General features: G+C 37.4%; 1 protein-coding gene across 6 annotated transcripts; it reads right to left on the bottom strand.

Annotated features, from left to right (window-relative positions):
• Window positions 1-2,128: 2,128 nt before the first annotated feature.
• si:ch211-191a16.5 lies at window positions 2,129-17,457 on the bottom strand. Of its 6 annotated transcripts, XM_073924011.1 has the most exons (14): window positions 17,374-17,457; window positions 16,810-16,924; window positions 16,528-16,641; window positions 14,811-14,921; window positions 13,306-13,416; window positions 13,045-13,155; window positions 11,294-11,353; window positions 9,000-10,736; window positions 8,351-8,515; window positions 8,145-8,276; window positions 7,708-7,842; window positions 3,581-3,754; window positions 3,292-3,465; window positions 2,129-3,192 (listed from the first exon to the last, which is right to left on the bottom strand). In XM_073924011.1, exons 2-14 carry the CDS (start codon window positions 16,863-16,865, stop codon window positions 3,042-3,044), a joined length of 3,231 nt encoding a protein of 1,076 aa, XP_073780112.1. In that variant the 5' UTR covers window positions 16,866-16,924; window positions 17,374-17,457; the 3' UTR covers window positions 2,129-3,041. The 6 variants fall into 6 exon arrangements, with proteins under 6 accessions (XP_073780112.1, XP_017206749.1, XP_073780114.1 ...); XM_017351260.3 differs by lacking the exon at window positions 17,374-17,457 and having other exon boundaries at window positions 16,810-17,041; XM_073924013.1 differs by lacking the exons at window positions 9,000-10,736; window positions 11,294-11,353 and having other exon boundaries at window positions 17,374-17,452.
• Window positions 17,458-17,665: the final 208 nt, after the last annotated feature.

Raw genomic sequence — 17,665 nt, 5'->3', positions numbered from 1 at the left:
GCATCGCGCCATAGCGCATTTGCTTTTTACATGGCGGACTTTGTAAGTGGAAAAACTAAAAGCTTTGATTTGTTTTAAAACTATTTCTAAATTCAGTTCTAATTTCCAGCAAAGGAATAAATGAACAATAATAACAAAAAGTTATATCCAAATGCACCTGTTCGGCCCCATATGGTTTAAAACCTGACAGGTGGAAAAATCTAAGCTTGTTTTTAATAAAACAAATATAAATATGGATATAATAGATAATACTGCTAATAATAATAACATTATACAAAAGCAAATTGTCATGAATAAACAGGAAAAGCCTCTTCAAATAAAAGCATGGAGATATCGGTTTTATATTTGTGTAAAAAGTAATAATTATTGTAATATTTTCTTCCCTTAATTCTTTTTCATTTGTAAAGATATTTGTGTATTGCTGTACATCCTGCTAGTATTAAGCAATGTGTAAGTGAGACGCACAACTAACGCGCTCTGCGCTAGACTTTAGACCTCCTCTTAGCTGGTCTATTGAACAGTCTGTTTAGTTCCTCAAAATAGCAACGCGCCAGCAATGTGCCTTAACATACCTCTTTTTTTTTTAGACCAGAACATGGGCGCACATATGATATATTGTGACGGGTACCAGGAATGAATAAACTACAGCTGATCAAATCATTATTAAACTGGTAAGTGATATTTGAAGTCGATCTCTCTCTTTTGTATAGATTGCAACTATGCATTTTATTTATAAGGACAGTGCCTATTTTAATACAGTTACTTTCCTTTCCGGGTTCTCTACAGTGTTATTCAGAGACCTTACCCCCAAACACCCCCTCCTTATCGCAAACACAACAGCAGTCTGGGAGTGATTGCATTGCTTTTTTTTTAGGTTAGTTATTGTGATATTTTAATGGTCGCTTAATGTTTGATATGAGTTGTATATACATGTAATGTTCCCTTTAAGAGGACTTCTTCTGTGGTTGTTTGTTTACCTTTGAGATGTAAGCACGCATGCATGGAAGCTCAGTTCAGTTCAGCGAGCTCTGGGGAGAAGTGTGATGGTTGCTCTACCGCTGTATCATTCTTTTTTTTTTCAATGATGTAACTTTTATTTTGCGACGGATGTTTGAGTGTTTTTTCTTTTCTCTTTTCCTACTCATTGTCGTTGACTGGCATGTATGTAGTTATCAGCACTTGGGAGTAACGCATAAAGGCCAATAAGAAGAGAGGAAGTTTCTGTTTCTTTTTTTTTCATTCCTGTTATCTTTCACAATATACCGATTGCAACAGAGAAATACTAGATTAAAGACCTATCTTTTTAAAGCATACACTCAGTGCATCACTCAGCGGTATGATAGATGAATGTGCCCAATGCATGTTTTTGCATCTTGTTTATATACACTATGAACAGAAGCTACGCTAATTATTCTCTTTATTCTCTTTTTCCACCTGGGAATACTCATCCCGAGGCCCTCAGACTATGCAGCGCCACTGATCAAAAATCAGCGATGAGACAATCCCAAGGTTTCCATAATCCTGGACCAGGCCGTATCCTTTGACACAATCTACATTGTAAAAACACTATGCAAATAAAGGTGAATTGAATTGAATACTGTAGACCGAAATTGACTGTAGAGAGATATCTCTGTAGACTGATGGCATTTCATGTCATGTTCAGCCTTATAATCTTAAAATGTGAGCAAAATCAGCTGTTTTGTCATCACTTAAGACATTACTAGCTCTAGAGTGACGTTGGTGAATTAGTAACGGCTTCTGCTGTGTTGACGTCAGCTGCAGATGTGAATGAATGGCAGAAGAAAGTTGTTCCTCCTACAAAGAGTTTTTAGACTCTCCGTGTTTTTTTTATATACACGATTGTGCCGTCAAACTGTTGTATAAATGCAATATCACACTCGTAACTAGTGGGACGCTAAGGCGCTCAGCCTATGGCCTCGTGTCAATGCTAGCCTCCCACCAGTGCTGATATACAGCCATATTGCGCTGCTACTTGTGTGATATTGCTCATATATATATATATATATATATATATATATATATATATATATATATATATATATATATATATATATATATATATATATATATATATATATTGTTTTGCTGTATTGTAGTTACGCAACACTTGGACTTACACCACAGTTTTATTTAAATATGAAAAGTAAAATAGCATGTACTAAAACATTCTTATTATTCAGAAAAGGCTGATAATACAGATTTTTTTCATTATTGTTTTCACAGCAGGTAAGAAAACGACAGATTGATGTCTCCTATTGTCCTATGTAAGTAATGTGCCATACTAGCATATAAACAAATGGAGAAACTCAGGACAACAACAGGAGCAAACACAGATGAGGGATCTGGCTTTGTTCTTTACCATATAGTACAGTCTAGTTTTGAATAAATAGTATTTATTTGCTTAAACTTTCTGGAATTATTTTCCTGATAAGCCTCATTGCCAGCTTTGACTTCTCTTGCTTTTTGGATTTTCAGTTTGGCATTACAGTCATGGTGTAATAATAATAATACATTTTGTTTATATAGCGCCTTTCCAGACCTCAAGGACACTTTACAAAGAATGCGACAAAAGGAGATAGTACAAGCAGATAAATGTAGAGACCGCATTAGATACACAAACATACAAGAAGTCAAATATAACAAACAGGAAATACAAAAACAAGACCTAAGGGACAAATGAGCAGTGCAGGTGGATCAGATAAAGTAGTCAGTTTGTCAGGTCAAAACTGAAGCGTTCAGAAAATAAATGAGTTTTAAGTAAAAATTTAAAATCTGAGATATTATTAGCAGAACGGAGTGAACATGGTAGAGAATTTTCAGAGTTTGGGTGCAATAACAGTAAATGATCTGCCCCCCCATTGAAGAGAGGCCGTACCTTGTATGATACTTTCATTTTTCACACTGATTGTGCAGCTTATGTTTATATTTTTTGTGAAGTTCTTTAAATGTATTTCATTAAACGGTGTTACTGTGTGTCTTTATACACACATAAAGTGTCAATTTTTCTTTTCATTCTCTGATTATTTGTCTATTATCATGGAAATCATGTTCAAGTCTGACTCTTCCAGATTGTTCTCAGGAAGATTGAGCTCTTTCAGTTGTGATAGACTTGATTTCAGAGCTTCAGTCAAGGCTGTCACTCCTTCATGAGTTACTTTACAGTTGGCCAACCTGAAGAAAACAAGTCAAAGCAGGTCAGTGGAGTCTTATTTAAGCTCTTTATTTCAATGTGATTTGAATGAATCTGCTGAGACATTTTCAGATCTTTACCTCAGCTTCTGTAGTTTACAGTGAGGATTCTGCAGTCCCACACACAGCTTCTTCACTCCTGAGTCTTGTAGATCATTAACACTCATATCCAGATCTGTCAGACTGGAGGACTTTGAGCTGAGCGCTGAAGCCAGAGCAGCACAACTTTCCTCTGTCAATCCACATTTGGCCAATCTGAGAGTAAAACCATTTACGATGTCAATCCTTTTCAATATAATCGCATGTTTTATTTTGATTGCTATTTGCTTGATAACCTAAATCTTAAAGTTTAATTTTTATTATGACTTACGCCAGTGTTTCTAGTGCACAATCAACTTTCTCCAAAGCAGCACAAAGGTGTTTCACTCCTGGGTCTCCAATGGTGTTCCAGCTCAGGTCCAGCACTTTCAGATGGGAAGGGTTTAAACTCAGAACTTTGCCCAGGTGGTCACTACCTGCTTCTGTTATTCCACAAACCCTCAGACTGCAGAGACATACATTGGACATTAAAATGGATATACATTTGTAAAGTAATCCCCCACTGTACAAAAATGACTAAGGAGTCATTTTTAAAATATATTATCAAGGAACAAAATGACTTTATGCAAAAGGAAACTTGCACTCAGATTTGTATAAATTTGCTCAGGATCAGAGGCAATAATGTTGTAAATAATGTTCAGTGCAGTGATGAACTAGAGCAAAATCAGTTGTATTAACTTAAGTCATGGTCACACTCGAGTTTGAGCTGGCAGAATTCTGTTGTATGGCACTGTGAAAAGTAATGGGATTAAACAAGATGATTAGACTTTAAGTGGCACGTTCGTGCAGTGGGTAAGGCTGTCGCCTCACAGCAAAAAGGTTGCTAGTTCGAGCCTCAGCTGTGTCAGTTGGCATTTCTGGGTGAAGTTCTCCCTGTGATGGCGTGGGTTTCCTCCAGGTGCTCTGGTTATAGGTGACCTGGGTAAGCTAAATTGTCCGTAGTGTGTGAATGAGGGTGTATGGGTGTTTCCCAGTGATGGGAGGCGGCTGAAATAGCATCTGCTGCGTAAAACATATGCTGGATAAGTTTGTGGTTTTATTTAGCTGTGGCCACCCCATGATTAATAAAGGGACTAAGCTAAAAAGAAAATGAATGAATGATTACACTTTAAAGAAAGCAAGCGATTGCTCCATATTTGAAATGTCTGTACAGATAGGTCATGTTTTGATCTTCTATTGGTCTTACTCAATGACGTGATGCAATTTTGCATGTGAGAATTCACCAAGCTTGAATTTTGCTATGCAGCGACATGCAAAACTTTTTGCATGAGCTTGCATTTCCGGTCTACTGCATTCGCATGCATCTGAATGAAAGTCTATGGGATGAAAAGTGTAGTGTGACCTTGGCCTTAAGGCCCGTGCACACCGAGACGTTTTTTGCTCGCGTATTACATCGACGTTTAACGCCTCGTGACTAAACAAAAGGGCATCAATGTGATTGTGCACACCCACACACAAAACGCCAGGCGCAAAGGCGTCATTAAAAAAAAAAAATGCCTCATGCACCGCATGAAAACCTTTGTTCACGTGCAAGGAGCGGCTGGAGTTACAGTAAACAGCACTTGGAGGCACTCAAGCGCAAAACTGTGACCGCACATTGAAGAAGATGCCAAGAGGCGATATGAGTGTGGAGCTGCTTATTGCTCTGCTGAACAATAATCATTTCTTCATCGCTAAACCTGGAGCTGCTGCTTGAACCATCCATGCTTGTTCGAGTCACCAGTAACTTTAACAACAAGCATGTGTACTTCCTCTCCTCCAACTGTTCTGTGTTATAAGTGGGTGTCAGAAGCTTAAAGTTGTGTATCGCCATCTAACGTCAAGGAGTGATTTTGTCTTTTGCTTGACGCCAGTGAAAATTGCTTGGGTTTGAATACGGAAATACATCTTGTAAAATGCTGACGATAAACGCAAGCGAAAATCGTCTCGGTGTGTAGGAGCCTTTAGCCTCTATATTGTAAAATTTGCTGTCAAAGTTCAGGCCTGTGCACACCGAGAAGTTTTTTGCTCGCGTTTTCTGTCGACGTTTAACGCCTCGTGACTAAATAAAGGGCGTCAATGTGATCGTGCACACCAACGTGCAAAACGGCAGGTGCAAAAGCGTCATTTTAAAAAATAAATGCCTCATGCTTGTTTTTTTTTTGACGCACCGCGTCTAAACCTCCACCAATCAGATCGCCACTTTTGTTCATGTGCACGGAGCGGCTAAAGTTACAGTAAACAGCCCTTGGAGGCGCTCAAGCGCAAAACTGTCAATCCGACCGCACATTGAAGAAGATGCCCAGAGGCGATATGAGCGTGGAGCTGCTTCTTGCTCTTATGAACAATAATAAATTTTTCATCGCTAGACCTGGAGGTGCTGGTTGAACCATCCATGCTTGTTCGAGTCACCAGTAACTTTAACAACAAGCGTGTGAACTTCCTCTCCTCCTCTTCTTCTGTGTTATAAGCGGGTGTCAGAAGCTTAAAGTTGTGTAGCGCCATCTAACGTCAAGGAGCGACTTTGCATAATCTTCTGCTTGACGCCAGTGAAAATCGCTTGGGTTTAAATACGGAAAAACGTCTCATAAAACACTGACAAAAAATGCAAACGAAAAGCGTCCCGGTGTGTAGGATCCTTTACATTGTTACTGTCAAGTTTGGTTGCCAGTAATACTGTAAAATTTACAAGTGCACTGTAAATCAACAATTGCAATTGTGCTATAGTTTTACAGCTTAATTGTAATTGTTAGTTTACAGTGCACTTACCAAAATTGCCAGTAATACTGTTAATTTTACAGCATATTTTCAGTGCATGTTAAAGGGGAAGTTTACCCAAAAATTAAGAATCTGTCTTCATTTACTCAATCTTGACTAGTGATGGGTCGTTCTTGAACGATTCGTTTATTTTGATCAAATCTTTTGCATGACTCGAGAACGATGAGTCCTCTTGGAGTGATTTGTTCATTTGCGCACAAGATTAGTTCCTTTTTCAAGTCTTCTATCAGGTTTGAGTCGTTCATTCATCACATGAAAGACAGGAGCCAGTCATATGCTTTTAGAGCCAGAAAAAGATTTGATTCGTTCATTTCGAGTCTTCGGGTTTGAGTCATCTCTCTTTATATGTTGTCACATGATGAACGAACGACTCCAAAACCTTAAGACTTGAGAGGTTAAATAATTATGGCTTCTTTTGGCTTAAACTGTGTGCATTGTTTAAGCTTATATGAGTCTGTGTGACATGAACGAACAACTCAAATTTGAAGACCTGTCAGAAGAGGTGAGCTGACATAATCATAAACCAGGTAAACAACAAATGATTATTTTCTCTTTCTTATAGCATTCTAGTTATGGCTTGTTTGTAGTGTGGTCAACGCCTGGGCTAGTTGCAGATGAGTTTGGAAGCAACTTGTAACGTTTTAATAATATTTTGGCAAATTGAATAAAAGGAACGAAATGACTCGAAAAAAGATTCAAAGGTACGAGTCAGTAAAATGATCCGAACTTCCCATCACTAATACTGACTTGTTTCAAAATATTTGTTAGTTTTTGTCTATCAAATACAAAACAATATCCTTGATGGAAACCTGTAACTATTTGTTTTTCCAACTATAAATATCAATGCTTACAGCTTTCCAATATTCTTCAACACACTTGGGTTGGGAACCGGTTTGGAACAAGTGAAATGTGAGTAAATGATGACAGAGTTTTCATTTTTAGGTGAAATATTCCTCAGAACTGCCATGGCATAAGTATTGTCACGATCACCACACTCCAGGCTTGCTGGTAATCATTCACTTTCACTTACGCTACAATCCTGTTACCATATGGACTACACATCCTGTCATGCACCTCACTCACACCTGTTCCGGTTCCTCTTTGATTACATTCACACTTTGGTAGCTGGTAGCTCATCTTAGACTGATTGCACAGTAAATAAATATCACATTTACACACTCATTGCTGAGTCTTGTTGGTGTTTACCCTGTAGCATTATGAAGCATTTCCCTTGTCTTGTTTTTCCATGCCGTGTTTCCAGACCCTTTTTTATTTATTTATTTATTTATTTTATTTATGTTAGCTGCCTGAACAGATATCTACACCTGTAACTCAACTTCTCTTTTGGATTGCCCTGTTTCATTCTGTTTGCACCTATGATTGACCCTTGTCTGACTGACTATTCTGTCAATAAAGACGCTGAAATTAGATTCATAACCCCTTTGTCAGAACTGTATGTTACAAGTATTACATTCTGTATTATTTATTTGGAAACAGTTTGTGACTTTAATAAAAATTCATACTAAACATCACTAAACACGTGTTATAAGAATTACATAAGTTATAATGATGTGCTACACACAGTTCTTCAAATATAGTAAGGAAGGCTAGACTAGAATATACTGGCCACAGAGCACTTACTTTAGAGATTTTAGGCTGCACTCCCCATCCTGTAGTCCAGCAGTTCTATGATGCAGATGTAAGAGATGTGGGCTGTGTGAGCCACATGTTGGTGCTGAAACTTTGCAGTGCATCTTTCTTTCAGTTTGCTTTATTCTGATATAAGAAAGAATTTAATGTGTGTAAGAATGGTATGTTATGTAAAGTAATTTACAGTACCTCATTATTTACTTTAAATTACATCTGATGCATAAATAGGGAAAAAAACTTAAAGTATTTTCAGAGTCATATTCTGTTATTGGTTGAATTAGTGAAGATTCCCAAGAGACGTGTTGTCATGCCAAGCTCCTCTTGGAAAAAGAAAGCTGCTGATTAAAGCTGTGGCACTTATCTGGATCTACTAAAATTTTTAAATGTATGTGACCAGCATGTGATTCAGCATGTCTTGCAGAACTTACTTCAGAGGTTCCAGTCCATCAGTTTTGTGATGCAAATGAAATGTTTCCTTATTCTCATGTTTATGCAGGCTGTGTGTACCACATGATGGTGCTGGAACTTTGTTGAGCCTTGTTTTTTCTATTTCTTTCAGTCTAATGTAAGAAACAGTTAATTAAATTGTGCAAGCATAATATGATATGCTAAGTACACAGTAATGAAAGCATACAGTGCTGTTCCATGAGCTGATCTATTAACTCCGACACAGAGTATTTCTACTCCTGAGTCCTGCAGGTTGTTGTGGCTTAGGTCCAGCTCTCTCACAATGGATAGTGATGTGAGAAGTGTAGTCAGAAATGTACAGCCTACATCTGTGATGTTACAGTCATTCAACCTAAAATATAAGGAAAATCAATTAAGATGTAGAAAATGTGCATGCATACATTTATTTGGTGAAGTTCATTTATGAACGTCACTGGTTCTAGTACTTAACAAGCCAGCCAACGTTTCTGTGTGGAGTTTACACGTTCTCCTCGTGCTCACATGGGTTTCCCCTGGGTTCCCCGGTTGCCTCCCACCGTCCAAAAACATGCAACTTAAGTTAATTGACTAATCCAAATCAGCACCATAGACATTCTACTAGTAAGTAGTTATCTCTTAAGAGCAATCACTATCTGTTCATTAGCTACTAAAGCAGGGGAGTTCCTGAGATCTACCTGAGCTCAAACTCCCCTCTTGCCTTGCAAACGGGATGAAGCCCCGGGCTCGAGGATCTTATAAGCTCACGGCTCTCTCCCGGGAAAACATGACAAACAAGCTTCATAATCAATCATCAGCTAAGTGTGAACTCTTGTAATAACATTTTAAAAAGTGCTCACCGAGCCTTTGTGTGTAACTTGATCACAGGATGCAGCCATTGTAAGCTCTCATCTGATCTGCCATATTCTTGAAGTCTAAACTCCTCTGACCGCTCATTGGATGTCATTAAAATACAGAACAAAGCCCGCCAGTAATCTGGCGACATGTTTTCTTTTTCACAGGCCTTAATGTCATCATTCATTGAATGATCATTGAGTTCATGTAAACAGTGAAGCAGAAGGAGACAATCATTTGGACAAAACTGCTTTTTGAATTCATCCCTGAGATACTCAACAGTTTTGTTTATTTCCAAGATGCTCTCTGTCTTTTTCACCAAAAGACCTTCTAGAAGTCTGTGATTTGTCTCCAGTGAAAGTCCTATAAGGAAGCGAAAGAAAAGATCGAGATGTCCATTCCTACTCTGTATAGCTTTTTTAAAAGCATATTTGTGTATGCTCAACATTGTCTCCCTGTGTTCATGTGCTTCAAGCACATTTTCACCACTGTTGTGGAAGGAGAGGTGCACATATAGAGCTGCTAGATGTTCCTGAATGCTCAGATGAACAAAGCTGAAGACTTTCCCCAGATACAAGCCAAACTCCTCTCTGAAGATCTGAGTGCACAATCCTGAGTAAACTGAAGCTTCTGCCACATCAATGCCACACTCTCTCAGGTCTTCCTCATAGAAGATTATATTGCCTTTTTCCAGCTGCTCATACGCCAGTTTCCCCAGTTTGAGGATAATCTCTTTATCTTTGTTAATTTCATGATACTTTCTGTCTTTAATGTTGATCTGTGCCATCAGGAAGTGTGTGTACATCTGAGTGAGAGTCTTGGGGATCTCTGCAGTCTCTGCTTCACTCAACATCTTCTCCAGAACAGTGGCTGAGATCCAGCAGAACACTGGGATGTGGCACATGATGTAGAGGCTCCTGGAGGACTTCAGGTGTGAGATGATTGTATTGGCCAGACTCTGATCACTGATTCTCTTGCTGAAGTATTCCTCCTTCTGAGGGTCATTGAAGCCTCGTACCTCTGTCACTCGATGGACACACTCAGAGGGGACGAGATGTGCTGCTGCGGGTCTGGAGGTGATCCAGATGAGAGCAGAGGGAAGCAGATTCCCCACAATCAGGTTCGTCAGCAGCACATCCACTGATGTTTCTTTGGTCACATCCCTCAAGATATCATTGCTGCTAAAGTATAAAGGAAGACGACACTCGTCCAGACCATCAAAGATGAAGATGATAGAAGAGTTTTGAATCAGATGTAAACTTATTTCTTTCATAAAGAAGGTCTGAAGAAGACTAACTAAACTGAACTTTTTGTCCTTCATCAGATTAATCTCTCTGAAAGGAAGTGGAAATATGAGCTGGATGTCCTGATTCTGCTTCTCTTCAGCCCAGTCCAGGATGAACTTCTGCACAGAGACTGTTTTTCCAATGCCAGCGACTCCCTTCGTCAGCACAGTTCTGATGGCTTTGTCTCGTCCAGGTAAAGGTCTAAAGATGTCTCGGCAATTGATTGGTTTTGCTACCACTGCAGCACTCTTCACTGCTCTTTCCATCATAGTGAACTCATGTTTATTTATGATTGCTTCAGTTTCTCCTTCTATGATGTAGAGCTCGGTGTAGATCTCATTTAGATGCTTTCGGTTTCCTTGTATTTCCAGTCCTTCTAAAACATACTGATGCTTAGTTTTCATGTAAGATTTTAGAGCTTGTTGAATCTCTGAAACTTTTGTTTGCTGCCCATGTCTAAAAGAGAAAGAAAAATCATAACCAAAAATTAAAACCAAAATACTTTCAGTATTAGAAAAATTATGTTTGTGTTCAGTCAAATGCAAACTTGAAACTTTAATTATATTTGCGCAATATAAAGGGATTTCATTTCAAATTATGAAGGCAGACTCTGTATTATTTCCCAGTAAATTTGTTTCATCAAGTTTTTCTGATTACACTAACAATTATAAAGGCGATGAATGCCACAGACAAGATATAAAACAGACTAAATTTATATCTGTTCACAAAACTATTAAAATACATGTGTTGTAGTTTTTACTAGCATTTAAGAAATGTCATTTCTCCATTTCCAACAAAGATCAATTGAGAGAAGCTTGTCCCTGATTGATGTGGAAATCAGAGGTGGCCTGCTCTCCATTGCAGAAACTCTGAAAGTTAAGAGCAAGCCCTCATCTCTCATCCTCCACAGATTACAGTATGACAAGGTGAGTCTTTATAACTTTTAGATTCAAGACACATTCTCTAGCTTATATTAGCACTAACTGGTGAACAGCTGTGCTAAGAGTCCTTACCTCTGTTCAACTGGAAATTGAACTGTACTGGGATCAGATGAATATGATTCCTGTAAGGTACTGAAAGACAAAGTCAGATTATACTGCCATTATCTCTCCATCTCCTAGATGCATTCAATAACTTAGATTTTTCAATCACAACCAGTGAAATATGTGTTATGAGTTCATGTTGTTTTTTGTCTACTTTTTCCTGAATGAGTATGTGGTTAAACCTGTGTTTAACAAAGAGAGCTTTGTGTAAACACCAAGTGGCAACAAGTGGCAAGTTTAGGTAGTAATAAAATGCAGTTTTGGTCTGAAGTGGTTTGAGAGAATCAGTTTTAGTAAACAAGAAATTAAAGATTAACCAGCAAAATGTGTTTATTACTTTTGGGTACAATTATCACATCTATATAACAATAGCTCTGTTTCCATTCTCCTGTATTTGTGTGCGTTTTGGCTATGCGCATAAAAAAATGGTTGATGGAAACACCAAGATGCTCATATATTTTGAAAATGGGCGTAAAACATGTATGCGCATAACTGAATAGAATAAACTTTTTATTCAATAAGAAATAATGCACATAAACTATGATGGAAACACTTTTACAGAACAAATTCCAGTATGGCATTAAAAAATTTCATGTGATTTTGTTATAAGAGATCATGTGATGATAAAAATGTGTGTGAATGGATAAACCAGCAGGCTGAGCACACTGTAAACCATCTGAAATGTTGTTTTGGTCATTCTAAAATGCCAAACAATCTCAGGATTAATGTTATTATATTATTAATTACCTCCAGAATCAAGAGTGTCTGTGCTCCGCATCTCACGCCTTTACGTGAAGTTTCACAAACTGATTTCGAGAGGAGCATGTGATATGATTGACTGCAGCTGGCCACTCATCTACACTCATTAGCTAGCCAATCAGATTGATCCAAACTCACTATTAGTAGCCTAATTAGAACTACTCCCTTATGTTAATTTTTCCGAAGAAACCCCCCATCCACCCCTTCTCCTCCTTTCCTCCTTTACCAGGGGAGCTCTCGAGAACCACCTGATCTCGTACTCCCCTCACATGCTCTATGGACTGGGCGGGAGCCCTGAACTTAGCTATCTCCGAGCTCAGAGTTCTCTCCCGGGACAGCATGCCAAACCTGCTAACTTGCTAACAAGTTGTAAAACAATATGTAAGTGTGAACTATTGAAACACCAACAAGCGTTCATTGCATGTTGGCATACTGTCTTCTGAGACGCAAGTGATTGATCAAAATAAAGAAAAGATTCACGCAGCTTCTCCTACTGCAGTAAATTTTGTTTTTACTTTTGATATTTAGTGTCAGTTTATCAGAAAGTGACTATTTTGTTCTCTTTGACTTGTTGGATGGAAACGCTGCTTTATTTGCAAATGTTTTGAGCAATATTCCAGTTTTGCGCTTAAATTTAATTTACAACTTTGAATAAAAAAAACATTAATACAGTCTTTTAACTGAATTGGTTTCTTCATTGAATTTTCACTTTTCAAGGACGAAACTCAGGGATCAGGTGAATGCGATGTCTCCTCAGAACTTAAAATACGTTAATCACTTACAGTATTTAAGAGAAATTAAATCTCAGATTCATCAAATACCATAAGTATCTAAGAAAAACATAATTTCCAAAAACTACAACATCATATAGTCTTTCTATATTTCTTTTTATTGTTCATTCAAAACAATAATATATGCTACAGTATGTGACCTGGAACATACTGAAGTAATACTATATTTACCTTTGATCCGATGGAGAATGTCCATCTTTTAACTGAATTGGTATCTTCATTGATTTATCACTTTTCAAGGACAAAACACTGGGATCAACTAAATGTGATCTCTGCGATAAACTGCAGAATAAAATAAAAACATAATAATACATAAAAATAAGTGTGCAGTCATCAGAAATTAAGGACTACAATGCTGCTTTTGGTCTCACTATAGTGGAAAACCATAATGACAATGCTAACTTACGCAAAACTTCAAATTAGGTATTTTACCTTTGGTCCACTGCAGAATGTCCATCTTTTAACTGAATAGGTATCTTCATTGATTTGTCACTTTTCAAGGACAAAACACTGGGATCCAGTGAATGTGATTTCTGCATCAAACTGCAGAAGGAAAAAAAAAAGAAAAAAAACATAATAATACATAAAAATAAGTGTGCGGTCATTGAAAATTAAAGACTACACTGAGTACATTTAGATGGACACCAATAATCTGATTGAGACAATACTCTGATTAAGAGTCTTATATGTAAACAACGATGTTTAATGACCTTAATCTGACTAAAGTCATAATCGAACTAAACAGAAATCAAATTAAGACATGTGGAGTATGTCGATTTCAGTTGCATTGTTGAAGTGTGGTTTATTTATAAACTAATTTAGAGAGGATCACATGCTTATGATTGATCACAGCTGGTCATGCATCAGTTTTACATATTGCACCAATCAGATGAATGCTCACTATAAATTACCAAAGTTTTCCACTCCAGTCATCTTCATCTTGAAGAATCACCCCTTCCACCCCTACTCCTCCCCCTTCTCCTGATAGGGCGGCACAGTGGCTCAGTGGTAAGCACTGCTGCCTCACAGCAAGAACGCCACTGGTTCAAGCTCTTATCATCTTGCATGTTCTCAACGGGCTCGCGTGGGTTTTCCCGGGATCTCCAGTTTCCTCCCACCGTCCAAAGGCATACAATATTAGTCAATTGACTCACCCAAAGTGGCATCATAAGTCTCTTAGCCAGCTATATCTTTTAGCTATTTCTAAGGCATTCATAAGCAGGGGAGTTCTCGAAATCTACCTGAGCTCAAACTCCCCTCTCGCCCTTCAAACGGGAGGGAGCCCCAGGATCGAAGATATTCTGAGCTCAGGGCTCTCTCCCAGGACAGCATGCCCAACACACTTTATTATCAAACTATTACAGATTAGGCATACTAATTAAGATTTTCACTGCATTTTGCAACTGGATAGTCTATACACACACGACTGTTTGACTCTTTTCTGCACCTATCAAGTCAGTGAAGAACCACAGATGCCTGCATCAAGAAATGAGGAGGGTTTTTCCAATACGGCATGCGGTATTATCCAATTCAGGTAAAACAACACTCTTCCAGCAGTTCATGCTCGCATCCAATACCTCAATTTGTCAGAGGGGGCATGCATGAAATGTTCCTGACTGAAAGTCATAAAGTGCTAAACTTCAGTTTAAGTCGACAAATTAAAAATTAAACACCCAAAAAACTCTAGAGAAAATGTGCATAGTTTGGTGACATTTATCGAATTATATGCTAAAACAGGATCATGACAGACACATTTAAAAGCAACAAATTTAAACACCTTAATCATATTATGGTCTTATTCAGATTATGTAAAATAATTTGACTGTTGATGTCCATGTAAACGTAGTCAATGTTGCATATTGTCACACTATAGTGAAAACCTCATATTGACAATGCTACTTCACATGAAGTTGTACTTTACGATTAGTTTTATTTACCTTTGATCCACTGGAGAATCTAAATCTTTTAACTGGATTGGTATCTTCATTGATTTGTCACTTTTCATAGACAAAACACTGGGTTCTGGTGATTGTGATCTCTCCTCTGAACTGGAAAAAGAAATAAAATCATATAGAGTTTCAGAAAACTAAACTGTTTATAAATTATATTATATTATATTATATTATATTATATTATATTATATTATATTATATTATATTATATTATATCATATTATATTATATATCACTTTACCAGACAATATTAAAACAGGGTGTGAATTACAGGGGGGTTTGGGGGATCAGACCCCCCTTATTTACGCTTGATCCCCCTTGAAGGACATCAAAACAAAATTGCTTCCCTTTAATAGTTAAGAAATAGTTTGATCTGTATCTTAAATAATATTAATAATGAAAATAATAGATAACTTAAATATACAGTTAAAGTCAGAATTATTAGCCCCCCTTTGATTTTTTCTTTTTTAATTATTTCCCAGATGATGTTTAACAGAGCAAGGAAATTTTCACAGTATGTCTGTTCTTCTGGAGAAACTCTTCTTTGTTTATTTTCGGCTAGAGTAAAAGCAGTTTTTAATTTTTTTCACACCATTTTAGGGTCAAAATTATTAGCCCCTTTAAGCAATACTTATTTGATAGTCTACATGTAACCCTGCCGGTACTACGCCACCCAACCCACTTCGATCTGGTATTGAACCGGCAACCTTCCGCATGGGAGTCTGTTGTTCTAACAAGGAGGCTAAAGAAGACCATGGCCTCTTGGTCTGTCACTAGAGCACCTTTAGAGTTCAGAGGAGTGAGGTGTACCTGCACAGCACTTACTAGCTGGCCTCCGTTACACTCAACCCCCTAAACCTCACTCCCAACCGATCACGGCACCAATGTAACCCCGCCGGTGCTTTGCCACCCAGCCCACTATGAGCTGGTATCGAACCGGCGACCTTCCGCATGGGAGTCGGTTGCTCTAACAGGGAGGCTAAAGACCATGGCCTCTCGGTCTGTCACTAGAGAACTTTTATAGGTCAGAGGAGTGAGGTTTACCTGCACAGCACTTACTAGCTGGCCTCCATTACAGACAGAACAAACCATCATTATACAATAACTCACCTAATTACCCTAACCTGCCTAGTTAACCTAATTAACCTAGTTAGGCCTTTAAATGTCACTTTAAGCTGTATAGAAATAAAAATATCTAGTCAAATATTATTTACTGTCATCATGGCAAAGATCAAATAAATCAGTTATTAGAGATGAGTTATTAAAACTATTTATTAAAAATTAAAATCTGCTCACCATTAAACAGAAATTGGGGAAAAATAAACAGGTGGGCTAATAATTTAGAAGGGCTAATAGTTCTGACTTCAACTGTACATTTGACCACCTCTGTAATGGTCATACCAATATGAATGCATGTTTGTGCCAAAAAAATATTAATTCATCAGTTTGAAACCAGCAAATCTAAAGCACCATAGTGTTTACAGAACAAGTTCCCTTAATATGTTTAACATCACAAATATCATTGAGAACCACTCAATATCCCTTTAAACACTGAAAACAGATTAAATACAGATATAAATTTGGTTCACTGAGGCATTTTTTCGAACATAAAATAGTAGAATATAGTATAATTCACACCCTGTTTATAACCAACAGTTATGCTAAGCCACATGTAAACACAAGGTACAGTAATCGTATTTACCTTTGGTTTAACAGAGGATCTTCATTTTGTAACTGATCTGGTGTTTTCATTGACTTGTGCCTCTTCATGGGTAAAACACTGTGCACAGGAGAATCTGATCTCTTCTGCTGAACTCTGTCAGATACAGTTCAAATAAATTCAGTCCTCTTTTTTGTAAACTGTATTAGTTAAAACTGAAATTGCATTGATTTGTTTTACTTTATTCCAGTATCTAAATAAAAATTGCAGGAGTATAGAAATTCAAATGAATACATCAGTATTTTGAAAAAATCTTTCCCTCACCTTCTCTCGCCATGAGAAGTGTCAGGATAATCAGTGTCGTCTTCAGCATTCTTCATGATGTTTCTGTTTCCTAACTGCTGAACAGATTCAGTCTGAAATCTGTGATCATCATAATCTAATAAATACAGAGATAAAAACCAAAAAAAACAAAGGGTCTTTATTCTCTTGAGGGTAAAACAACAGAGCTGAAAATGGCAGAGCAAGTAAGAAAAACAAGGAAAATGCTAGAACTATCTAATCTAGTTTGACAGGTTTGTGGTTAGTCAGTAAAAGTACCTTCCTGGTTTATTTATGCAGTTCACATGCACTCAGGTTTTGTAAGGCTTTGACTTTGTAAAGTAGAATAAGTGCCTGATTTAACTTGCAGTAAATACATTTTTGCCTTTACTTAATCAGACCTAATGCACTGAATTGGAATTTAGTGCCTTATTTATACAAAAAATATGTACAAGTATACTTCCAAAGCTAAAAATCTGATGTATTTTAGTCGTTATTCTTTAACCCAAACTGATTCAAACTGCTGAATGCAAAACAATAAACTTCAGTATGTACAGTTGTCCTCACCAAATCTTCTGGATTTATCTCACATTCTGGAAACAAACAATGATGCTGTTTTCTTTCTCATTTTTCACTGCTTACCTGCAGTGTGGAGGTGGAGCTAAATATTCTGTTAAACTGTCATTGTGATTCAGCACTCTTTACGCATGAAGCAGATACTGTATTGCTTAAAGGAGACCTGTTATGAAAAAAAAAAAAAAACTTTTAGAAGGGCTTTAAACAGTTGTGTGGCAAGAATGTGCGAATATAGCCAGCCTCTAATGGTTAAACTTAAATCATTTTATTTTTTATAATCATC

The sequence above is a fragment of the Danio rerio genome, chromosome 15, assembly GCF_049306965.1.
Source record: "Danio rerio strain Tuebingen ecotype United States chromosome 15, GRCz12tu, whole genome shotgun sequence".
Lineage (NCBI taxonomy): Eukaryota > Metazoa > Chordata > Actinopteri > Cypriniformes > Danionidae > Danio > Danio rerio.
Note: the sequence above shows the minus strand (reverse complement) of the source record. Positions and strands in the feature narration are given on the sequence as shown.